The 26,948-nt window shown below is 40.9% G+C and overlaps 1 protein-coding gene across 1 annotated transcript in view; it reads right to left on the reverse strand.

Annotated features, from left to right (window-relative positions):
• Positions 1-26,948, reverse strand: part of ARHGEF26 (Rho guanine nucleotide exchange factor 26) — a 151,789-nt gene that overhangs the window by 42,647 nt on the left and 82,194 nt on the right. The window contains exons 6-9 of the mRNA XM_060100189.1: positions 23,959-24,111; positions 20,406-20,535; positions 16,709-16,783; positions 4,896-4,985 (exon numbers count right to left, since the gene is read on the reverse strand). Of these exons, the coding sequence (XP_059956172.1) occupies positions 4,896-4,985; positions 16,709-16,783; positions 20,406-20,535; positions 23,959-24,111 (448 nt within the window). The remainder of the gene's footprint in view (positions 1-4,895; positions 4,986-16,708; positions 16,784-20,405; positions 20,536-23,958; positions 24,112-26,948) is intronic.

Consider the following 26,948-nt stretch of genomic DNA (forward strand, 5'->3'; position numbering starts at 1 on the left):
AAACCAGCCTCAGCATAAAATTTAACTCATTTTATGGGCCAGTGAGACAAGGAAGAACAAGTTTTTTCTAAATTGAGACAAAAATGCATCATTTAGCCATTTTAAAGTATACATATAATTCAGCTGCTTTTAGTGCATTCACAGTCTTGTGCAATGATCATCACTATCTAATTCCAGAACACTTCCATTACCCTAAAAAGAAAGTCCATATGCACTGAGCAGTCACTCTCCACTCTGCCCTCCCATTAATTAAGTTAATCCTTACAGTAACTCCATGAGGGAAAGTACCATTATCAGTCCTACTTTACGGTTCAGAAAACTAAGAAATGAAAGTTAAGTAATGCCCAAAGTCCTACAGCTAGTAAGTAGTGGAGCTACAACTGGAACTCAGGCAGGCTGGCTCCAGAGTCCACGCTCTTAATTAATAGCGGCTTCCTGTGCTGATCCAGTGGACTCTCCTCACCCCTCCCATTACCACGTGCAGCACTCGTCCAGAAACTTACTAATTTAAAAATGAAAAACACATGTAAGTAAACATACATACATACATTCATACATACATAAATATCTAATACACACATACACACACACACACACACACACACACAGACATATATATAAGCTTTTATCCCCTTCAAATGAGAAAAAGACTAGCATTATTTTGCTGCCATGGTTAAGAATGTGGACGCTGCAGTCAGTTGCAGATCTGAATCCAGGCTTCAGTACTTCTTGGTGTATGACTCTGAGCAAATAATTTACTATTTCTAGCTTCGAATTCCTCAACGATAAAATGGGAATAATAATTAGATACTTCATGGGGTTCCTGTGAGAATTCAATGAGACTATGTGAAAATGGCACATAGTAAATACTCAGTAAATATTTCCATGGCAGTAATGGCTATGGTAGGACCATAAACCAAATAGAATCAACACAGAACTCGCTACCCTTCCCTCAGGGTCGTTCCTCCTCTTGGATTCCCTACCTAGGTGGATGGTGTGACTCTCCATCCAGTCGACCAGACTAGACACCTGTGGTACCACAGCTACAGCCCTCTTCCAGGCATCCCACTTATCTCTCCGCCTCTGCTTCCAGTCTCCAAACTGGTTTTCTGCCTCCGGTTTTATTACGTTCCCAACTTATCCTCCACATAGCTGCTGTAATACATTTTAAAAATAATAAACTGAATCTGGTGTATGTGTGTAGAGTGGGAAGGGGGGGTTGTTAAAAAAAAAAAAAGTCCTATGAAAACCTATTAAGTGAACAACCTTCCTCCCACCCCGTTCCTCATCTACTCAGTTCCCAACCACTGATTACAGCCCCTACAAGTTAGTAACTGTTATTGTTCTTCTATAACTTGCCAGAGATTTCTTACACATAAGCAACTTTTATACTCTTTTTTCCTCCTGTTCTGCACCTTACTTTTTCCACTTAATAATATAAGGCAGAAAGCTTACCATATCGATTCCTAAAATTCTTCATTTTTTTTAAGTTGAGTGGTCTTACATAATTTAGGTATACTATAATTTATTTAATCAGTCCTCTATTGATAGATGTTTAGGTTGTTTCTAATCTTTTGCAATTAAAACAATGCCGTATCAGTAACTTTGTGTGTATGTCTGTATGTATGTGTGTGTGTGTGTGTGTGTGTAATTTTATACATTCATGAGTATATCAATAGGATAAATTCTTAGAAGTAAAATTGCTGGGTCATAGTAACTTGCATTTGTAATTTTGATAGTTATTGACATATTGCCCACCATTGGGGTTATAACAATCTTTCCCACGAGCAACAGATAAACATGGCTTTCCCAACGACTCACTGATAAAATGTTTTATCAAACTTTTGAATTATTTATAAATCCAAGTGGTAGAATACATTATTTTAATTTCAATTAGAAATTTTCTTCTGAATGAAGTAAAGCATCTTTTCAGATGTTTAACAGTTGTTTGTAGTTCCTCTTCTGACAACAGTTTTCTAGTTTGCAATTTTCTAATGGATTTTTTCCTTATCTTCTTCTTATCACTTTGAGGTTATATGTTGGGAATATTAACCCTTTATCTATCTGTGAGTTCTAAATTGTTTTCCCAGTTTCCTATTTCCCTTTTCACTTTTCAAATGCCCTTTAATTGTCACTCTATGGAGAAATTTTTTAAATTTTCACATTGATCAACTTTCCTTTTAATGACTTCTGGATTTGGAATAAGTTTAAAAGGCTTTTACTATGGTGCTAAAGTCATCTTTACTAACTGCACATCTGACTGTGTCACTTCCACGCTTTGAACTTTGCAGTGGCTCCCAGATGATCCCGCTCTGCTCTTTCCTTTGGCACACAAGGCCCTTCCCATGAGTTCTAGCGCTGCCCTGTTCCCCTCCACCCCACTGAATGTGTGCAATTCCTGGGCTACAGCAGCTGAAACCAAGTCCTGTGCATTTGCTCCTGCTCTTCACTCTTGGAAGACCCTTCTCTCTCTCCTTTCGAGATCAGCTCAAGCGTACCTCCAGGATGAAGCCTTGCCTGGCTGCTACAAGCTCCCCACCCCTTTGTCCCTCATTCTTAGGGCCAGCCACGCCCTCTCCATTGCTGGTGTTCTCAAAACTCTTCTATCTCCCATAACAGCTGTAGACTTGGCTCACTCCTTTGTATTTCTGTAGTCTTCTACTAGATGGTAAGCTCCCTGAGGGCAGGGATCATCATGCTTTTGTTTTCCCACTTCAGTCCACAAAGGTGCTCATGACATTTGTTGAAAGAATGCATGTGCTTGCACAAACCACTTAACTTCTTTGAACATCTGTCTTCTCGTCTTTGAAATGAACTGAATAAAAATGTCCATTGTTATACACAAAGTGTTACAGAAATGAGGTCGTAAGGTTGTATTCGTATTTCTAAGTGGTTGGAATTAAGTTCTTCATTATAAATCTAAACTTAGAATATTTTCCTGTAAGTTTGCAATTTTAATCATTGAACCAAGAGAAAACAAAAAGCCAAAAACTCATGCACTCAGCTGATGTTAATCACTTATTTTTAAGAACCCTTGGGATAAGCATTTTTTCAGTTACAAATTAATTGTGGTTCTGGAGAAACAGAGCTTAAAGTTATCTTAAACCAACTGATTATCAGTGAAGAAAGAAAAAGAAAAATGGTTAGGGAAGGGACTTATCAACTTTTAAAATGGAAATGGTTAGAGATTTATCATATTTAAAAAGGAGGGGATTTTAAAAATCCTTTGATGTATAGATATATTTTCTGAAATACTTAGAAACAAATGAAAGTGAAGGACAGGATTCTTTTTGAAGGATGGGAAATAATGGGTTTTGAAATTGCCGTAAATTTCTACATGAGGGTATAATAACTAAAGTGCGTGTGTGCGTGCATGCGCACGCTGTTTTTAGCAAGCACCCATCATTTTCTAAGAAGAATCATGGATCACCTTTCTGCATTTAAATCTTCATAGTCAGGGTGTCACAGCGGAAGAGTTTACACTGATCTGCAAGTCAGGACGTCTGGACCCTAGTCCTGATTTTGCCACCACGAGCCGAATGACCCTGTTAACAATTAATTATTCTCTGGGTTGTATTTTCCTCATTTATAAAATAAAAGGGTGTAGCTGTACGACATCAGTGGCCCTCACACTATATGACACAGCAGAGCGTTATCTGCGTAATGCCATGGTCGTTCTAATCCCACTGAACAAATTAGGAACACTTTCACTATGAAAAAATATGACCGCTTTAAGTTGCTTAATTAAATTCAACTGCCATAAAACGAAACAGAATCACAACCATGAGCACTCACATCCATTAAGAACTGAACTGTGGTGCTTCCCTGGTGGCACAGTGGTTGAGAGTCTGCCTGCTGATGCAGGGGACGTGGGTTAGTACCCCGGTCCAGGAAGATCCCACATGCCACTGAGCGGCTGGGCCCATGAGCCATGGCCGCTGAGCCTGCGTGTCCGCAACGGGAGAGAACACAACAGTGAGAGGCCTGCGTACCGCAAAATAACTAACTAACTAACTAACTAATAAATAAATAAATAAATAAATAAATAAATAAGAACTGAACAGTGAGCCAACAAAGGAGTTGACCATGGCCTAGCCTCACCATTAATTGTTATTTCCTTCTTTGTTCATCCTGTCATCTGCCCCTGAGCAGTATTAGACAAGCAGTAACAGGCAGCATATATGCAAAAAAGAATTATGGAAGAAAAACAAATTTGAAAAGAACAATTCACTAATAATCCTTTTTTGCAAACTGAGAAAGGAGTGTCCTCATTTGATTTAGGAGAACACCCTGGTCCAGCTCGTGGGATACCACTGTTTGCAGGATACTTTAAGAATACTAAAGAAATCTCCTTTCTATTCTAAAATTCTTTTTTTTTTTTTTTTTTTTTGAGGTGCGCGGGCCTCTCACTGTTGTGGCCTCTCCCGTTGCGGAGCACAGGCTCCAGACGCGCAGGTTCAGCAGCCATGGCTCACGGGCCCAGCCGCTCCGCGGCATGTGGGATCTTCCCGGACCGGGGCACAAACCCGTGTCCCCTGCATCGGCAGGCGGGCTCTCAACCACTGCGCCACCAGGGAAGCCCCTAAAATTCTATTATTTTTAACCACCCTTTTCTCAAGTTTGGTGTCTTCCTAGGGAAAAAAGAAAGTGCCAGTTAGATAATACCTAACTCTGTGGCCTAGAGAAAGGTCACTTTATCTGGTATTAGCAAGAGCTGAATTGTCCAAAGCAAAGCATCTGCTATTTCCCCTGCCAGCCTCTCTGTAATCAATTTATGGCCCTGCTGTGAAAAGCAAATTCCTCTCCACTTTGTTGCCTTCAACTATCTCTTTATTCACATAAGATTTAAGCAAGAGCAGTAACAAATCTATCTATGAAGAAGTATGAGAGAATACCTTAATTTTAAATTCCAGCTGGGAGTTAATTGTGTACATCATTTCAGTCCTTTCCATCTTCCGAGCTCCTTCATTGCAGAGTCGAACCAACTGGAAACAGAGAATAATAAGGAGGGTTAAGAGGTGAACGAGAGAAACCTCACTTTCAAATGCAGATCTCACAGGAAATAATTAGCACAGTGGAAGCTCCAGAGACTCATTCCAGACAGTTAAAGAACTCACAGTTTCACACAGTCAAGACTTTGTACCCAGTGGGAAGTGGTGTCATCAGGATGTGAAGACAGAGGAAAAAAACGTCCTGAGAATTTTCAGGGACACACATCCTCTGTGCATTATCACATTCCTCACATGGTCCAGTCGGCTCCATTCTGCTCCTTTCCTCTGCCCCTCCCACCTCGCCTTCACCCACGGGAACACCACCAACCTCCAAGCAAGCTGCACCTCTCTCCCCACTTCATATCAGAGCAGCTGAGGGCAGACCACTGACTTCAAACGCAAATTCTTAGCAGAATGTTACATGCAAAGCATGTGACCAGTAACCTGGATGCTGGAAGAGGAAAGCCTTCCATTGGAACCTAATGGTCAATGATTCTTCAAGGATGGTCAAGCTAAGGGAAATTCAGTTTAATTAGAACTATTGATTTATCTACAAACAGAATGAACTCACGGTCCTTTGATGAGTAGCTGTGATATCATGATTTATAATAAACAAAATATATATTTTGTCTTTGTCCATGGTTTCTGGCACACAGCTCCTAAAACCCTTGTAATTTCCTATGTAAGAGCCACAGGGGCATCTCTGGCTATAATTTAGTTTTGTTACCAGTTCCTGAAATAGCTCCAGGGCATAAAAGTGAAATGGGTGTCTTCTGTTATTCATAACAAGCCCCCCCCTTTCAACCACATCTGAGTTTATGGTAATGAGGTGACTTCTGGTAAGCCCCTAAGGATGGGGCTGGTTGCCAGGGGAACCAACCAAGTGATTAAAGAGAAGGCTGGAACTTTCAGCCCTGCAGACTTACAGGGAGGGGAAAGAGGCTGGAGATAACAGGATCACTACTGGACAATGACTGAATAATTCACGCCGACATAATGAAGCCTCCATAAAAATTCCTGAACTTCGGAGCTGGAGAGCTTCTGGGTTGGTGAACAAGAACACTTCTGCATGCTGGGAGGGTGGCATCCTTCTGGGCCTCACCTTATCTCTTCATCTGGCTGTTCATTCTTATCCCTTAATAGCCTTTGTAATAAACCACTAATCTAGTAAGTAAACTGTTTTTCTGAGTTCTGTGAGCCCCTCTAGCAAACTAATCAAACCTGAGGAGGGGGTCATGGGAACTTGATTTATAGCCAGTGGGTCAGAAGCACAGGTAACAACCTGGACTTGTGATTAGTGACTGAAATGAAGTTGGGGGTGTAGTCTTGTGGGCTTGAGCCCTTATCCTGTGGGATCTGATGCTGTATCTCCAGGTGGAGTGAGAACTGAACTGAATACAGTAAGACACCCAGCTGGTACAGCAGAACTGCTTGGTGTGGGGAAAAACCCCACACATTTGGTGACCACAAGGGTCAGAAATGAAGTGCTCTGGGCTCCCCTGGTGGCGCAGTGGTTGAGAGTCCGCCTGCTGATACAGGGGACACGGGTTCGTGCCCCGGTCTGGGAGGATTCCACATGCCGTGGAGCGGCTGGGCCCATGAGCCATGGCCGCTGAGCCTGCGCGTCCGGAGCCTGTGCTGCGCAACGGGAGAGGCCACAACAGTGAGAGGCCCGCGTACCGCAAAAAAAAAAAAAAAAAAAAAGAAAGAAATGAAGTGCTCTGTGGGTAGAGTACTGAGCACAGAGGAGACACACAGGAGTTTCTCCTTTACACTGTACTTAATACATAATTATTAGTTCACTGGCGTAAACCAAAACAAACTTTGTATTTCCAATTTCTTATTAACTGAAAAATCTATAAAACTTGTCCATAACAAGGATCATTGGCCATAAAGACATGTAATTGTTAAAAGCGAAGCTAGAAATTCTGATTAGATTTACTTTAATATTACTGCTTCATTAAGTTACCTATGCTTACTGTAAAAAAAAAAAATGATAATACATAAGTAAACAAAACAGGCCATAAAAGGCTCTGACCTGATCCTACTCCATGGAGGTAACTGGAAACAAGATAGGTTATACACTTTCTCTTTTTTTCCTATGCTTGTATGAACATACAAACACACACATATAATGTGTAGAAATTCTAATTTTTGTAAAGGGATTATTCAATGTTTCTCTGTGACTTAATTTTTTCACTTGCCAGTATTTCGCCTTATAAATATAACATTCACTGAAAAAAAAGTTTATTTCGTACCTGGTATGTGCCAGATGCTAGGGTTACAACATTTAAGAGATACACAATCCCGGGGCTTCCCTGGTGGCGCAGTGGTTGACAGTCCACCTGCCGATGCGGGGGACATGGGTTCGTGCCCCGGTCTGGGAAGGTCCTACATGCCGCGGAGCGGCTGGGCCCGTGAGCCATGGCCGCTGAGCCTGTGCGTCCAGAGCCTGTGCTCCGCAACGGGAGAGGCCACAACAGTGAGAGGCCCGTGTACCGCAAAAAAACAAAAAAATAAAGAGATACACAATCCCCATCCTCATAAAAGAAGGGCAGACACAATAATTACAGACTGAAATCTTAAAGGGGAAAAAACAAACAAAAAACCAGGGTGTGTGGGAGGAGGTGGGTGAGGAGGGAGCCAGGGACCTCTCCTGAGAGGTCATTTAGGCTGACAGCTGAAGGAGAAAAGGGAGTTAGCACCCAAATCAATGGAGAGTGCCAGTCCAGGCAGAGTGAACCCCAGGAGCAAAGGGCTGACACTGGGAAAGTGCCGTGTGCCTGAGCAAGTAAAAGGCCCTGACACAGGAAAATGGCACAAGAGGAAACTAGAGGACCAGCCCAGGGTCAAAGCATGCAAGTTCTTCAGGTGTGTGGATTGTATTCTAAGTGCAAATAGAAGCCACCAGCAGGCTTTCAGCAGAGGAATGATAGGATGCAACATATGCTACGACCATATGTGCTTTCCACAGTGTACTTATTCAATCCCCCACTGATGGACACTTGGATGTTTCCAGTCACCTAACAGATATTCGAGGCTTCGAGGGTACACCTATCTTCAGTTCCAGCATATCTTTAGGTCTGAATGGTCTTGAGGAGTTCACTGATGCAGGGACTGATGGCTGCACCTGATCAAAGCTAGGCACAGAAAATATCCTGGCTGGACTGAGGCAATTGCAATTAAAATATCCTAAAAGGAGGACTTCCCTGGTGGTCCAGTGGTTAGGACTTCACTTTCTAATGCAGGGGGTGCAGGTTCGATCCCGGGTCAGGGAGCTAAGATCCCACATGCCTCATGGCAAAAAACCAAGACATAAAACAGAAGCAATATTGTAACAAATTCAATAAAGACTTTAAAAATGGTCCACATCCAGGGCTTCCCAGGTGGCGCAGTGGTTGAGAATCTGCCTGCCAATGCAGGGGACACGGGTTCGAGCCCTGGTCTGGGAGGATCCCACATGCCACAGAGCAGCTAGGCCCGTGAGCCACAACTACTGAGCCTGCGCATCTGGAGCCCATGCTCCACAACAAGAGAGGCCACGATAGTGAGAGGCCCGTGCACCGTGATCAAGAGTGGCCCCCACTTGCCACAACTAGAGAAAGCCCTCACACAGAAACGAAGACTCAACACAGCCAAAGTAAAGAAATAAATAATAAACTCCTACCCCCAACATCTTCTTTAAAAAAAAAAAAAAAGGTCCACATCCAAAAAATCTTTAAAAAAAAAAAAAAGTGACTTTAAATTAATATATATATCCTAAAAGGTTTAAGACAGAACAAAATCCAATCAAGCAGCCACTGCTCAGGGCATTTTTATGATTTCTCTTGAAGAATATATGTTCATAGTTCCCAAATCTGTGCTCCCAGACTTGGTCTGTTCCCTAAGCTCTACATCCAACTACCTGGATGGTATCTCTTCTCGGGTCCCCCAGAGCCATCTCAAACTCAGGATGGAATGACCAAACCTCAACACTACCTTCATCACCCCCTCCCCCGGCCCAGTGTTCTCTATGTGATCAATCCCGGCATCATCCACTTCCCCAAGCCAAAAAGCTGGGTCCTCACCGCTCAGACGCCTCCCGCTCCTTTGTCCTCCACATCCAAACAGTCCATAAAGTCTCCTTCATGTTGCCATCCTGCTGTCCACTCACCCACCAGCCCTGTCCCCGCACTCAGGCCCAAACCCCCTCTCCTTTGGATTACTGGCCTCCTAATTCTCTGCCATCACTTCTGCCCTACCCTGATGTGTCATCCAGAGAAACGTTTTCAGTCTTTCTAAGTTCAAATCTGATCATGCAACTCCTCAGCTTGAAATCCTTAAAAGGCTCCTCGAAGCTTTCAGAGATTGTGAAATTTCCATATTTGTTAGTTCAGTGCCCAGCCCAGTACCTAAGACACAAGGAACGCTCAGCAAATGTTAATGTGTAAACTGCCTTCAGAGATCATTTATAAGCCACTTTAAAAAGGGGGGGGGGCCTCCCTGGTGGCGCAAGTGGTTGAGAGTCCGCCTGCCGATGCAGGGGATACGGGTTCGTGCCCCGGTCTGGGAGGATCCCATATGCCGCGGAGCGGCTGGGCCCGTGAGCCATGGCCGCTGGGCCTGCACATCCGGAGCCTGTGCTCCGCAACGGGAGAGGCCACAACAGTGAGAGGCCCACATACCGCAAAAAGAAAAAAAAAATAAAAAATAAAAATAAAAAATAAAATAAAAATAAAAAGGGGGGGGACAATTCCTTTTTAGTTATCCCACGTTAAAATGAAAGGGAAAATGGAAAATAAAGTTATAATCTTTATTTCCTAAACTTCCAAACATAGACTCCACCAGCCTCCACCTCCAAAGGCGTATTAAAAACAAAGAAGTTCCCCCCAAATATATCAAGCAATGGTATCATCAGTGGACTCTGTTTAATGACTATCTTGAAGGGACAAGCGCTAATTTGGATATAGTGTTTTTATTAAAATCAGTGCCTGCATATTAAGGCCGTGCCTTCCTTCAGCATCTGTCACAGCTTTATTAAATTTGGCTGAATTTTTTGTTTTAGGCCAAATTTATGTGGAAAAAAAAGAACTCAATCTCTCTAATGTAGAAATATAAATTAAAACGAAAATAAAGTATTTTCAATATATCAAATTCACAAAGATGAAAAGAATATTGGATGCTGGGGAGTGCACAGTAAGATAGACACTTAGAAATACTTCTGGTTGTCATGGATACAGGGACAACTTTTCTTGAAGGCACTTGGGGGTCTTTAAATCATACCTACCTTTTTTTCCCCAATAAACCCATTTCTGGAAAGTTTTCAACAGAAATCATCAGAGGAGCACAATCATTTAGGTAAGGCCATAGTCCATGCAGCACTATTTAGAAGAGTAAATGAAATGGGTACCACATGAATCCATGTGTAAGTGTACATTTACATCCACTGGAAGGGCACGCTATAAAATGGCAATAGTCACTATCTTTAACAAGATTACTGATACATTTTATTTTCTCTTATTTCAATTCTTCAAATTTTCTGTAATGGACATTTAAGTACATTATTTTTAAAATGTTATCTTTGTAAACCTTAAATGCATTCTTTCAGAGCAGTACTTGGAGTGAAGGAAAAAAACCTTATTAATTCCTCCCTTCCGCACTCCTCTCCCTTTACCATCAGTAACCACGGTTGAAAGTCTGATGTGTATGATTCTGGGTACTATTTCAATAAATTGATGACATACATATGTATATAAACACATTTTATTACCTAGATGTCATTACACTATTTGTTCTGTTCTACAACTTAATGTTCTTCACTTAACGACACAGCTTAGAGATCTTTTCATGTTAATAGATAGATATCTACCTCTTTTAAAGAGCTGAAGCAATAAGTTACAGGAAAAGATTCAAGAGAACTTGGCTCTTCTGCCACTAAGAGAAAAGCTTATAACTTAATATTATCTCAAAATAGAAGGAGAATTTTTATGAGGTGCACGTTAAAGCAGTTATTCTTTTTCCACGGGAGAGTAAATAAAAGACAGCAGCAGGGACGATTTCATTGGCATAAGAAACCATGTCCTGAGCACCACTCCTTAGACACCAGACAAGACTCTGCACCAGCTGAACTATCAGATTCCCTGGAAATTTCCCTCCCCCCGGCTCCGCCCCAGCATCTGAGCCGAAAATCTGGAAGTAAATACACATTTCACTTGATAGAAACATCTTTCTTGTTTTTGAGTTGTTTGACTAAGTCAGTAAGTCTTTCCAAAGCCCCATTTCAGTAAGTTGTCACCGTCATTTCAGCCACATACAGGAGCAATTTCACTGAAGTATTATTCACACTATGCAAATAAATTTCATTAGCATTTTAATTACCAAAAAAGATATTACTCATTTTTTCCAAGAATGAATAACCATCTAGAGAGACTTGCCCAAGGGCCTTAGGTGGAGTCCGGTTCTAAAAACTTGGGCCTCATCACACAAAATTTCACTGTCTAAAATAAATACTGGGAACTCCCAATTTCTTTCATAAGGGAAGCAATTCTTATTGAAATTCTGCATTTTGATTTTGAACCATAAATGCTCTATGTACACAGTCTTTTTGTTAAAAATACTGACAATTGTTTTCCCAGAATCTAGAAAACCCCATCAGTAACCTGCACAAATGAAAAAGAAGATGAATCTCTGAGCTGGCTGTATTGATAACCTTGGTTCCCTACAACACTAGGAGATTGCAGGAATAATCCTGATATTCATGACTCCTGCTCGAGAGAGAGAAACGCTGCCTTAGAAAAAACAATTCACTGGAACAGCACTTCTTCACAGAGTCCTTCATACAGTTAAGTATCAAGGTAAGGCAATTACATTACATTTTTGCCAGCCTTTCCTAAAAGAACCAGTGTCAAATCAAGTGAACCAGAGACACCTGAAGGAATGTAGCAGTCTACTGTAACTGGGGTGTAAAAGTCTCAAAAAAAATAAAGGATCATTTCTGGTTCAATTCAATTACTATTACCTTCCTCCTTCCTCTTCTGTGTGAATTCTTTTCCAACTTCTCAGTAACAACCAAACAAAATCTGACACAATCTCTTTCATGGCCAAGGATAGAACTTCTCTAAGTACAATAGTTTCTCCTAAAGACCCCAACATCACCGCCTTCCCCATACGATTTGGGGTCCTGGAGGAGAGACCCATGGGCAGTAGGACCTTAGGTAATTTCATACCTGTCAGGCCAAGTTTCTTCACGTACTGTTTCCCTAAGTGGGATATGCAGACCACTGATGGTGCAAGAAATGCATTCAAGTGGTTGACAGACTGCTATGGTTTGAATGTTCATATCCCCCCATAATATGTGTTGGATTCTTAACCTCCGAAGATGCTATTAGGTATTAGCAAGTGGGGACTTTGGGAGGTGCTTAGAAGTCATGAGGATACAGCCCTCACAAATGGGACTACAGTAAGTCCCCTACATACGAACCTTCAAGTTTCGAGCTTTCAAAGACGCAAACATGCCTCTGGTCCCACAAAGGAACCAGAACCTGTGCCAAACACGTCAGGTGTGAAAGAAATTGCAGCTTGCCCTCTATACTATTGCTGACGATCCTTCAGCTCTGCCATCTCCCACCTCCTCTCCCTCCCCCAGTCAGTAACTCTTCCTGCCTGTTCACTCGATGCCAGCCCCTGGATGCCAGCTGTTGTACTGTACTACCGTACTTTTCAAGGTACTGGACTGTGAGATTTAAAATGTTTTATTTTTTGTGTTCATTTGTTTTTTATGTATTATTTGTGTGAAAAGTATAATAAACCTATTACAGTACCGTAGTGTGTTAGTTGGGTACCTAGATTAACTTTGAACAAATTGGACTTACAAGCGCGCTCTCCAAATTGAATTTGTTCGTATGTAGGGGACTTACAGTAGTGCTTTCTCCAACAGGCCCCAGAGAGCTCCCTCGCTCCCTTCTGCCGTGTGAGGCTATAAGGAGAAGTCTGCAACCTGGCTAGAAGAGGGCCCCAACCCAACCACGCTGGCACCTTGATCTTGGACTTCCAGCCTCTAGAACTGTGGGAAATACATTTCTATTGTGTATAAGCCACGCAGTCCACGGTATGCTGTTCTAGCAGCTGAAAGAGACTAAGACACAGATAAACTTCTTTTTAATATAAAAAAGTGGGCAGAAGACCTAAATAGACATTTCTCCAAAGAAGACATACAGATGGCCAATAGGCACATGAAAAGGTGCTCAACATTTCTAATTATTAGAGAAATGCAGATCAAAACTACTATGAGGTACCACCTCACACCAGGCAGAATGGCCATCATTAAAAAGTCTACAAGTAACAAATGCTGGAGAGGATGTGGAGAAAAGGGAACCCTCCTACACTGTTGGTGGGAATGTAATTGGTACAGCCGCTATGGAGAACAATACGGAGGTTCCTCAAAAACTAAAAATATTTTGAGTTGCTATATGATTCAGCAATCCCACTCCCAGGCATATATCTGAACAAAACTCTAATTCAAAAAGATACGTGTGGGGCTTCCCTGGTGGCGCAGTGGTTGGGAGTCTGCCTGCTAATGCGGGGGACGCGGGTTCGAGCCCTGGTCTGGGAGGATCCCACATGCCGCGGAGCAACTAGGCCCGTGAGCCACAACTACTGAGCCTGCGCATCTGGAGCCTGTGCTCCGCAACAAGAGAGGCCGCGATAGTAGAGGCCCGCGCACTGTGATGAAGAGTGGCCCCCACTTGCCACAACTGGAGAAAGCCCTCACACAGGAACGAAGACCCAACACAGCCAAAATAAATTAATTAATAAACTCCTACTCCCAACATCTTCCCCCAAAAAAGAAAATCACAGCTTAAAAAAAAAAAAAAAAAAAAAAACCAGATACGTGCACCCCTATGTTCACAGCAGCACTATTCACAAAAGCCAAGACATGGAAACAACCTAAAAGTCCATCAACAGAAGAATGGATAAAGAAGATGTGGTACATATATATAATGGAGTATTACTCAGCCATGAAAAGAAATGAAATTGGGTCATTTGTAGAGATGTGGATGGACCTAGAGTCTGTCATACAGAGTGAATTAAGTCAGAAAGAGGAAAACAAACATCGTATATTAATGCATGTATGTGGAATCTAGAATTTGGTACAGATGAATCTATTTGCAGGGCAGGAATAGAAACGCAGATGTAGAGAAAGGACATGTGGACACAGAGGAGGAAAAGGAGGGTGGGATGAATTGGGAGATTAGGTCTGACATAAATACACTACCATGTGTAAAATAGGTAGCTAGTAGGAACCTGCTGTATAGCACAGGGAGCTCAGCTCAGTGGTCTGTGATGACCTAGATGGGTGGGATTGGGGGGTCTAAGAGGGAGGGGATATGTGTTTACATATAGCTGATTCACTTCACTGTACAGCAGAAACTAACACAATATTGTAAAGCAATTATACTCTAATAAAAACAATATATATATATATATATATATATATATATATATATATATATATATATATATATATAAAGAAACAACCAGCTCATAAAACCCATGATTTTGTAGTTATTATTGGCAAGGAAAAGTAAAATAGAGTCAATTTAAAGTTGATTAAAACAAAAAGTGCTTCACAATAAAGTGGTACAAAGATGTACCAAACTCAGAAGTAATGTGCAGCTTCGAGATATTTAGGACGCTTCTGATGCGATCATGAGCTTTGCTCCCCTGGGCCGTATCCTCACTGATTCCCATAACTTCGATTGCTTTCTTGCAGCTAAATATTCCTATTAGCATTTAAACAAACCCACATTTCTCTAATGTTTAAACAAAAAAAGACCCTCCCTCTCACTTCCCTTTCAACTACAGCTCTCTTTTTGTCTTTTTACCCTCAGCCTGATTGTTGAAACAGCTACATTAGCTGCCTGCATGTTCCCACCTCCCACTCAGCCCTCAACACACTCCAATCTGGCTTCCACACCCACTTCTGCAAGGACACAACCCACCTGATGATAAATAAACCCAGTGAACGCATCAATCATTATCCCACTTTGTCTTTCAGGAGCACCCAACGGGGCTGACCTTCCCCCCACCATATTACATGCAATTTGCCAGACCATTTATTAAGTTTTCCTCCGTCTTTGGTACATTTTTTTTTTTTGCGGTGCACGGGCCTCTCACTGTTGTGGTCTCTCCTGTTGCGGAGCACAGGCTCCGGACGCACAGGCTCAGCGGCCATGGCTCACGGGCCCAGCCGCTCCATGGCATGTGGGATCTTCCCAGACCGGGGCACGAACCCGCGTCCCCTGCATCGGCAGGTGGACTCTCAACCACTGCGCCACCAGGGAAGCCCTTCTTTGGTACATTTTGTTTGTTTTTCAAGTCTCCTCTGTTGGTTCCTTTTCCCTAAACAAGATGAAGTCCGGTGTTCTTCACAGTTGTACTTCAGACTCACTAACTACTCTTCTTACCATACATACTCCTGGGTACTTTCATCCATTCTCCCAGCTTCAAAAATCATCCCTAGGCTGATGATCCACAGATCCACGTCTCCAATTCACGTCTCTCCACTGAGCTCCTGACTTGGATGTTCTATAGGAATCTCAGTTCCGACACATTCTAAATGGAACTCAACAGCTTCTCCCTATGTTCCTACTGTAGAGATAAACAAGGGCATCCATCTGGTTGCACAAGCCAGAGACTATTTTCCTTGATTTCTGTCCGCAAATACGCCCACCCAAACACTCTCCATGCCTACCTCCCCAGTGTTGAAGGTTTGCTTCTCTCCATCTTACTATCACATCAGTACAGGCCCCTATCATCTGTAGCCTCATCAACTACAAAGGCCTCATCACTGGGGCTCACGCCCACTGTCACCTTCATAGCACATGAATTTACAGCTTCCACAGAAGCCTAGGGTAAGGTCCACAATTCCCTAACATGGTTCCTCAGTGCTCTCTCTCCTGAACTGGGCTCTTGTCACATGAAGAACATTCTAGTTCTCCAAATTCTATAAACATGTTCCTGTCTTTGGGAACATGTTTATAGAATCTGGAGAATTCAACAGCTACTTTTGCATCAGGCTTCAGCTTCAACATTACTATGTTCTTGCCTCTTATGTCACTCATCATCCTTTATTGTAATTTTTTTTTTTTTTTTTTTTTGCGGTACGCGGGACTCTCACTGTTGTGGCCTCTCCCGTTGCGGAGCACAGGCTCTGGACATGCAGGCTCAGCGGCCATGGCTCACGGGTCCAGCTGCTCCACGGCATGTGGGATCTTCCCGGACCGGGGCACGAACCCATGTCCCCTGCATCGGCAGGCAGACTCTCAACCACTGCGCCACCAGGGAAGCCCTGTAATTCTTATTTAATGTCTGCCTTCCCCTTTACACAGCACGTTCCACGAGGGCAGTAACCACCGATGTCTTATTCATCCCCATATTTTCAGGGGCTGGCATCGTCCCTGGCACTGTAGTGGATACTCAATAAATACTTATCGAATGCAGACACCAAAAGAAAATGAGATATCTAAAGGCCCTTAAGACAAGACTGTCTGAAACAGTAAAAATACCAGTTTCATTTGAGTACAGCAAACATTGCTTTGTTTTTTGGCTACCCAAAGAATGGTGTGCAAATGGCTATGAGAATCTACCAGTTTTCAGCATCAAACTCAGATATGTTCTCTTCAGAGGGATCTGAATGGGTGATTCCATTACTGTGTAATGAGACTCTCAGCACTTACCTTGCTTACTTCCTTTAAGGCCCTTTTGCAGACTTCATACTTTGAAGAGTCCTTAGGTGTCTTTTGACAGATAGTCTGCAATCAAGTAAAAGAAGAACAAAATCAACTGATTTATTGTACTAAGTAAAACAAAACCAACGTCCAGTCATGGAGTCTTACTTGTAGCAAACTTAACAATGCTGAACACAATACTATAGATGAGTCTGAAGATGACATTAAAATCCGATTACAAAACTAGGAAATAGTCTTTAACAGCACAGGACCCATGTTAATCCAGAGGATAGTTAAATAAGAGGATAGACTTCAGAGGTGGGTGAACCTGGTTTCAAACTCCAGATCTGCTCCTGACTAGCTACTTGACCTTGGGCAAGTCACCTACCCTGCCTCCATAAGCCTCCGTTTCCTCATCTGGAAAATTGGGATAATGCAATTACATCACAAGGTTGTTACAAAAGTTAAATGATAATGCATGTAAAGTTTTTTATGAATACCTGGCATACAGTAGGCTCTTAATGAATGACAAAATTAATGATCACCATCATCATTATTATTAGAGCTTATTATATTTGCAAATGAAATAATGTGAATAAAACCATCAAAAAAACGGCTGCTGGATTTTCCCTTGATATATATGTTTACACTGCTATTTCTGCGACGGTAAAATCGAGTTCAAAGAAGGTCAACTGAAGGTATACTGAATTATGTAAAACTTTTGAAACTATACCCATTCAAAGCCAACAGAACCATTTCAACTGTTAAAAATGTTCACCTCAATTAACAAGCTTAACTAAATCTCCAAATGAAGTAACATTGAAGAGACCATGTTTTAGGTACATTTAAATTCTGCCCAGGTGGCCAGGTTCTCACACACAGGAAACAGATTAGGGCAACAGGCATCCAGCAGAGGTGGAAGATTTTAGGAACTAGCAAACCACTGGTACCTTAAATGCAGACGAGCACCAAGTCTATAAATCCAAAAGTCAGGTGTCAGGATTGTTACATGTGATACATGAGAAGCATAGAGTGTACCATCGATGGATTTATATGAATGGTTCTCAAAATTTTTTGACTATGACCCACTGCAAGAAATACTTTTACACTGCAACCAGTAGACATGCACATAAAAATGAAACAAGTTTTTTATGAAATAATATTTAACCACATTATGAATGATGTATATATCATATACCACATGTTCTATTCTATATTCATTTTTTAAAAACACTGCTCATGATTCAAAAATCAATTTCATGACCCACTAATGGGTACAAAAGCAGTTTGAAAAATACTAGTCTTTGTCTCTGGGAGCAGGCATCCTGAGTCCATAGTTTCTTTGCACACTTCAATTTTAGGTAAAATTTTGCACACTGAATTTTCTAGGGAGAATGACTACAGCTTTACTCACAATCTCAAAATGGTCTCTGACCCCAAAGTTTAGAGCCTACTGGGCAATCATGGCATAAACCTCCAACATGGTACCTACAACATGTATATTAGATTTTGTGAGTCCCAATCTATCTAAGCAATTTCCTCAGAATCACAAAGGGAGAGAATATTAAAAAAGGCTGAGATCACAGAATATACAGAATCTAAGGAAACTCGGCTAAAACGCGTTTTCAGAAGAAGAAAAAGAAAGAATCCTGAAAATTCATAACATTACTAGAAATGTTACATTTAGAAAATAACCATTTCTTGTTAAAAAATAGTAAAGTTTGAAAATTAATATTTTCCTATATGTGTCAAAGTTTCATTATTTCTATAAATGTCTTATTAGGCACAGGAAATAAACCTTTTTAGAGCCAAAACTTAGTTTTGATAACCTGGCTTCATTCTATTCTTAGACATGATAAATATTGATTTTTTTAAAATCAGAGCTAGATTCACAAAACTGCAAGTTTCCCAGTATTTACAAGGAGAGAATCTCGTTCTTAAATCACAGGGAACGGACAAGGAAGGGTGTAAAGGGAGTAGACTGAGGCGGCCTTGGAGAGCAGCAGGTGCTGTGAATTCTGAAATGACAGCTGAGCCTTCCCCTCACCGTGCAGCAGAGCCAGCAAAGTGACCATGATCACACACTTTCACTCGTTTCTAAACTTCAGTGCTTCTTCAGAATAGCTCTTAGAATTTATAATGGAATCGAGAAAATGGAATTTATTTTGTAATCTTACTCGACTGTAATTTTTTGCTTTATTTTTACCCTGTATTTTCACTTGTAAAAAGCAAGTGTGTCAAAACTGACATTATATTAATATTATCCATTGTAAAGTAGAACTATGCCAAAATATTTTAATTTGATCAAAAAGATACTCTTTGAGCTACACCATATGATCCAGCAATCCCACTCCTGGGCATATATCCAGAAAAGACAAAAACTCTTAATTCAAAAAGATACATGCATCCCAATATTCATAGCAGCACTATTTACAATAGCCAAGACATGGAAGCAACCCAAATGCCCATCAACAGAAGACTGGTTTAAGAAGATGTGATACATAAAATGGAATATTACTCAGCCATAAAAAAGGATTAAATAATGCCATTTGCAGCAACATGAATGGACCTAGAGGTTATTATACTAAGTGAAGTAAGTCTGACAGAGAAAGATAAATATTACATGATATCACATATGTGGAATCTAAAAAATAATACAAATGAATCTATATACAAAACAAAGGAGTCACAGACACAGAAAACAAACTTATAGTTACCAAAGGGGAAAGGAAGGCAGGGGAGGGATAAATTAGGAGTTGGGATTAACAGATACATACTACTATATATTAAATAGATAAGCAACAAGGAGTTACTGTATAACACAGTATATATCTTACAATAACCTATAATGGAAAATAATCTGAAAAAATATATATGTATAAAACTGAATCACTTTGCTGTACACCTGAAACTAACACAATATTGTAAATCAACTATACTTCAATTAAAAAAAAAAAAAAAAAAACTCTTTGCCCCTCTAGCTGGATGGGAGTCATGTCGGGCAACCCCGTTCTCTCACGGATGCCCCTGCAGTTGCAGCCCAGCCAGTGTGCAGCCCTCCTGAGCTACCAGACGTCTGGCTGTCCTCCCAACTGTGCTTCCCACCTGGCAGTCTCAACTCTTCTCCCAGCCACATCTTACCACTATTCAAAATCACATACTTGTTTTCTTCATGAATGTTTCCTAAGATAAGACGGACACCTGGACTTTCCTCACTCATTCTGAGCAATGCAAAATAGGGGAGGTTTATGCCCTGTGATGCTGTAGAGGACCTCTTTCCTGTGCGAAATGGAAGCACCTCATCATCTTGGAATGTGACAGGGAAGGGATCTTAGTGGTCAACCAGAGGAAACTGAGGCCCAAAGAGATTAAGTGACTTGCCCAAGGTCACAGGCCTAGTGGCTCAGCCGGAAAAGGAATCTGGGACTCTTGACTCCAAGAAGTCAATATTCTTCCCATTTCAAAAAATGTTAAGAAAATGAGGGATAACCTAACTTCTTCAGAGTGACCCCACAAGCCTAAATTGAAGATAATTTCCAAAGATATTAGACACAGGTGGGACTTTACGACCGAACAGCACCTTCTCACTTAATTAGGGGATTTTATAGAAGGGATATAATTTAAGCGGGGTAAGAATAATTTTCTTAATCGGACTTGCAGCAGCACAGCTATCCACAGAGGAAAGAGACAACGGATCACATCTTACATCCATGAGCAGGGGAAGGCGGGTCACCCTCTGCATCGGGAGGATGAGAAATGAGATCATGGGTAAGTTCCTACAGTCTTCGTGGGACTCGATTCGGGACAAGACGTCCTTAAAAGATGGGTTGGTGGCTCTGAGGAAAAACAAAGAAAGACAAAACTTCAAAATACTTCCCCGTCCAGTTAAGAAGTAAAAATGTATAATAAAATATTGTGATAAATTCATACATTATCAATGATTTTTAAATATAGAAACAACATAAACACCTAATTACATAGAGAGACATGGATGGCTTCTCTGCCTTGTACAGTAAAGACTGAATGTAAGATATAAATGTAAGGTAACAATATGAACAAAAAGATGAAAATGTATGGGCTGGAAATTTTTAAAAGTAGAAAGTAAACTAATGAAGCAGCAATGGTATCATAATGGTGAATGTATACATTATACATTAGTATACACACTAGAACTCATATCTGATAGTCTATAAACATTCCATTTAAAAGATAACACATGTTTTAAGCCACTACTCTAGCCCGAGATAATAATCTAAGAAAAAAATGTCAGACTGGATTTACTTACTGGGAGGCTTCTGGACTTTTTCAAAGCTTCTAAGACAGAAAACCTTCTGATCATGCCAGCCAGAATATTCCTTCTCTCCCAGTGACGTTACAACAGTGTTAATACTGCCAGAACATTTTTACAGAATTTAGCAAGATACATCGACATAAAGGAGCTCATGTGGAACCACCCTATAACTTTCAAGGAAGGCCAAGAGGGGATTCCAGGAAGAATGGAGCCTCAGAAAGGTCCCCAACTTGCCAAATAAAAGATCTAGTATTCAGTAAAGACAGAAGTCAAACCGAGGTCTTCTGACTTTCAGTGGGTCCCTGACACTGCATCTCGCACTCTGTCACCTCACTTCACCCCAAAGGGAGCTCTGAGGAGTTCCAGGGTGACTTGTGAGGAGGAGGTGGGGAGGCGATGGCCCTGGATTCTGTAATCCCATGTTGAGGGGCCGGGGGTGGGGGGAGAGGCCAAGAAGCAGGGTAGTGGCAATTGTAACCTTTTTTAAAAAAATACACTTTGAAACTTGGATGGCTGGGTTCAAGGCTGCTAGAAATAAATCAGGAAATACCCAGAAGAACAAAGTAAAAGAAAGAACACAGAAAGGTTTTCATCTCATTTTCTTAAATTGAGGAGTTTTAGGTTTCCTGCTAGCTTTGAAAAGATTTTTAGGAAGTTAAAAAAAAAAAAAAAAAAAAAAGCAAATTCTAAACCAGTTGCATATTTAAATTACTTAGGCCTCAGGCACCCCGGACCTCCAAAGATTCTGATGAAACGGACTAGGATGCACCCTGGGCATTGTTTGTTGGTTTTCAGATTCCAAAGGGCAACTGAAGTTGAAAGTCACAGCCTTAAAGGAAAATTTACATCAACTGCAACAAAGTTGCTGAAAACACAGCTACTAATTTCCATGTGAAAGCTCCAATGATGATATCATTGAGCTAATTTAAATAAAACCTTTAGTTTTAAAGAATTACATAAAGTACAGCAGTACCTGTTTCGCATTTTTTTAAATCCTGCAAAACAAAGTGAAATTTAGCTCTAATTCCAGACTTTGTTTTCGCACATGTAACTCAGATTTTCCAACAGTTACAGAGTAACCTTTACATCAGCAGTTCCCATGGGGGATGGAGGGGAATTTAGGGAAAGTGAGGGTTGTGATTCTCCATCCCCCACTCCTGCAAGGGATGTCAGGCAATGTTTGGAGATATTTTTGTTTATCACCACTGGGGTGTAGTGGTGCTATCAGCATCTTGTGGGCAGGGGCCAGGGATGCTGCTAAACATGCTACAATGTATAGGGCAGTTTCCACAACAAAGACTAATCCAGGACAAAAGGTCAGTAGTGTCTACAAACCCTGCTTTGTACTAATAGTCTCCTTTGAGGTTGGCAGCTGTGGGGTTTCCACCCTGCCTGGACGAGATTTTAATGAGAAGGTGGAGGGGGAAGGGGCATAATCAGCCTTTCTCACCAACTTGGGGGCTGTTTCTCCAAGCAGCCATGAGGTGATCGTCACCATGGGGTCTCACACATTGCATAGAAACTGACCTGGGTTCCATGCTGCCGTCATAAATGCCACAACGCACAGGAGGGGAGGAGAATGATAACAGCCAGTCAGCCCTCAAACTGAGTTTACAGCAATGTACAATTGTACTGTCATATAGACAGCCCCTTGTGATAAACAAGCCCCCGACCCCGGCAAGACAGCAATATAGACATTACGGAACCATTGCTGACTCTTTTAAGGATAGAGATAGCATATACATAACAAAATGCTCAGTAACCTAAATAGACAAAGGGAAAAAGTATGGGGGGAAATTTAAAGCTTAATTCTTTTTTTTTTTTTTTTTGCGGTACGCGGGCCTCTCACTGTTGTGGCCTCTCCCGTTGCGGAGCACAGGCTCCGGACGCACAGGCTCAGCGGCCATGGCTCACGGGCCCAGCCGCTCCGCGTCATGTGGGGTCTTCCCAGACCAGGGCACGAACCCGTGTCCCCTGCATCGGCAGGCGGATTCTCAACCACTGAGCCACCAGGGAAGCCCTAAAGTTTAATTCTTTTTTGTTTCATAGTTAAAGCCTTTAAGAACTTTTTTAAAAAACTGCCTTCCTTCAGACCTTCCCCTGCTTTCCTTAACCCCTAACTACCCAGAGGGGGAAAAAACAGCAATTCCTATAAACAATAGAGTTGTCATTTGAATGGAGGAAGATTAGGATACTTGAGAAAGCTTTGGCTCCTAGGCACTAGTTCAACCTACTCAAAAAGTCTATCTTGGCCTCAGGCTACTTAATGGCCAAATAACAGCTTAGAGAACAATCTTCTCACCATTTAGAATGATGATCACTGATCACCAACCCTCCCACCCCCAACCCCGTGTCTTGCAGCAATTAAAAAAAAAAAAAAAGAAACAAGGAAAACAGCAACAAACTATAATTTCATAATTGCTTTAGAGACAAAATTCTCCACAAACTGGATTTTTCTAATCAAATGCCCTCACCCTAAAAGCAATCCTCTTAAAAATTTCTCTCTGGGGCTTCCCTGGTGGCGCAGTGGTTGGGAGTCTGCCTGCTAGTGCAGGGGACACGGGTTTGAGCCCTGGTCTGGGAGGATCCCACATGCCGCAGAGCAACCGGGCCCGTGAGCCTTGGCCGCTGAGCCTGCGCGTCAGGAGCCTGTGCTCCGCAACAAGAGAGGCCGGGACAGTGAGAGGCCCGCGCGCCGCGATGAAGAGTGGCCCCCGCTCGCTGCAACTAGAGAAAGCCCTCGCACAGAAACGAAGACCCAACACAGCAAAAATGGATAAATAAATTAATAAAAAACTCCTACCCCCAACATCAAAAAAAAAAATTTATAAAAAAAAAATTCTCTCTGGAAACTAGATCATCAGGAGGCATTTCTAAATATAGTTTAAGAGATCCATTAATTTTGACCTATGTGACCTAATTAAAACAAGATTAGATAATTAAAACTGTAACATTCAACATTGCTTACAACAATTTTTGTAGTGTCCGCTGTTGGTAGACTTCATTTGTGCAGTATTTCACATATGGGTCAAATGTGGATGCTGTGTGTTTTTCCACAATGTCACTTATGTCATCTATGAAGATATTATTCTGATGTCTTGCTTCCAACTCTGTAAAGAATCTGAAAAAAACAAAGAAAATCATTTACACTTTCTTCCGTGTGCTTTAATAGACAACAGATCATCCTCATGTAATACTATTATACGTACAGGATTTGAAAATATCAACAGTACACGGTACCAAAAAATACAAGATAAAAACTATAAAATAGTCTAAATTTAAATCTATCATATAAAGACCTTATTACTTCATATGGTTGGCTTAAAACATTAATAATCCAGGGCATTTCTGTGCTTTCAGGTATATTTTAGAATGCACAGATTTCACTATTTTTCAAGAATTCCATACATACTAGGAGGGGGACAGGGTTCATGCTTACATATTTTACTGTATTGAAAAGCATATGAGCAAAACACCTAAGTTAGTACCTAAAAAATAGGTGTGAAACAAACCTAGTTCTGTGTCTTTTCTCTCAAAATAAAAATAATCATATAATTTAAATCTAATACATGACATTTAAATGACTTTGCATATGATTGAAGATTGTGATTTAGAGTTGCCAGTGTGTGTGTGTGTTGTGTGTACCTGCACACACATGTATTGTGTCTAGTCCAGTTAAAATTAAATTTCAGATAAACAATGAATAATTTTTTAATACAACCATGTGCAAATATTGCATAGGACATCTTGGATGTCTTGTATTTTTTTCTGGCAACCTTAGATTGCATCCAATTTTAACAGAACATCAACTCAGATATTTGAAACAGAGTGTTCTTGCTCAAAATGTGGTCCAGTGACCAGCAACATTGGTATCATCTAACAGCTCATCAAAAATGACAGCTCATCAGAAATGCAGAATCTCACCACCTACCTCCCCCAATCTGAACCTGCATTTTATCAAGATCGCCCGATGATGTGAATGCACACTAAAAATTGGGAACTTCCCTAGAGCACACTTACTGAGCAAGTTCAGAGTGGCAGGAAAAGCTTAATAGAAATAACTATCACACAGGACTAGAGCATTTTCTTTTAAAGTGTGATGAAGGTGAAACCAACAATAATGTCTAATGTTGACCTCTGGAATAGTAGTACAAGGGAAGGTTAGTTTTCCATAAGCCCTTTAGCATTTAGCACATCATTGCTCCTTACCAGTTTTCTGGGTGGACTCCATAATATAAAATTCAAGGCACGCAGTGAATGAGACACCAGAAATTTATATGAGATAATTAATAGTAAATACAGGCTAACATTTTCTCACATTTATATCTCACTTCTTTTCAAATAAAATCCTGGCACTCAAATAAAAGAATTAAGAGGTCTTATTTTTATAAACTTACATGTACATTAAACTCATTTTAATGTAAATTGTATTAGCTTGTCATCATTATCTATTCTATTTTTAAAAGTCTCCATAGGAGCTTAAAAGACAAAAAACTGCATTTTAACTTCCTAGAAGAATAAATTTATTTATATTCTGGGTAAACACCTACATTTTTATTGCCTTTAAAAGGGACTTAGGGAAAATAATCAATATGGTTCCCATATACATGGCCTCATCATCCAAGCCCCTTGTTTAAAACAGCAAGAGGGGCTTCCCTGGAGGCGCAGTGGTTGAGAGTCCACCTGCCGATGCAGGGGACGCGGGTTCGTGCCCCGGTCCGGGAAGATCCCACATGCCGCAGAGCGACTGGGCCTGTGAGCCATGGCCGCTGAGCCTGTGCGTCCGGAGCCTGTGCTCCACAACGGGAGAGGCCACAACAGTGAGAGGCCTGCGTAACACAAAAAAAACAAAAACAAAAAAAACAGCAAGAGGAGCAACTGAAAACACACTTTGCTGGACCATCTGGCTTTCCTTCCAATGGGATCAGGGTTCATACACACAGTTCCTAGACAGCAGGTCAGAAAAACACATCTACGTTTCAAAACTCAGTCAGTGACTTGATGTCACTTTGTCACTCTGAGTTTAAGATTCAAATAAAATGTCAAACCCTCTCCGAAAAGTTTCAGAACTTCAAAAACATCCAAGTTCAAACCCTATACAAACAAAAACCATGTTTCTTAAAGAATATTTTCTATCTAGACTAGTCCTTGACTTCAAGAAATTTGTGATATATTAAGAAGGTAAGAATGATAAACATAAATGATATAGGAAGAAAAAATGCTTGTATATAACTAACTACATGTTGGAACATATATGCTTAAGGGTGCTGGTGGCAGTTAACTTTTTTTTAATTATATGAACTATATTTTTCATTCTGGTAAAATATACATTTTAACCATTTTCAATGGCTTTAATTATATTCACAATATTGTGTAACCATCATCACTATTTCCAAAATACTTTCCTCACCCCAATCAGAAATGCTGTACCCATTAAGCAATAATCCCCCATTTCCCCCTCTCCCCAGACCCTGATAACCTCTAATCTACTTTCTATCTTATGAATCTGCCTATTCTAGATACTTCTGGAATCATACAATATTTGTACTTTTTGTCTGGCTTATTTCACTTAGCATAATGTTTCCTAGGTTCATTCATGTTAAGGGATATACCAGAACTTTTTCCTCTTTATGACTGAATAATATTCCATTGTAGGTACATACCATAATTTGTTTATCTATTCATCTGTTGATGAACACTTGGGTTGTCTCCACCTTTTGGATATTGTAAATAATGCTCCTGTTAACATACCCATACAAGTATCTGTTTGAGTTGCTGTTTTCAAATCTTTGGGATATATATCCACAGGTGGATTTTCAAGCTCTCTGACTCTGCCACTAATAGTATATATTAAGAAATGATAGTATAAAACCAAGAACCAATACAGAATAAGCTGAGTTACATGCCAAGGAAAGATTATTTCCTTAAATGAGGTGGAGTAAGAAATGATCCTTTACC

The sequence above is a fragment of the Mesoplodon densirostris genome, chromosome 5 (genome assembly GCF_025265405.1).
Source record: "Mesoplodon densirostris isolate mMesDen1 chromosome 5, mMesDen1 primary haplotype, whole genome shotgun sequence".
NCBI classification, from domain to species: domain Eukaryota; kingdom Metazoa; phylum Chordata; class Mammalia; order Artiodactyla; family Ziphiidae; genus Mesoplodon; species Mesoplodon densirostris.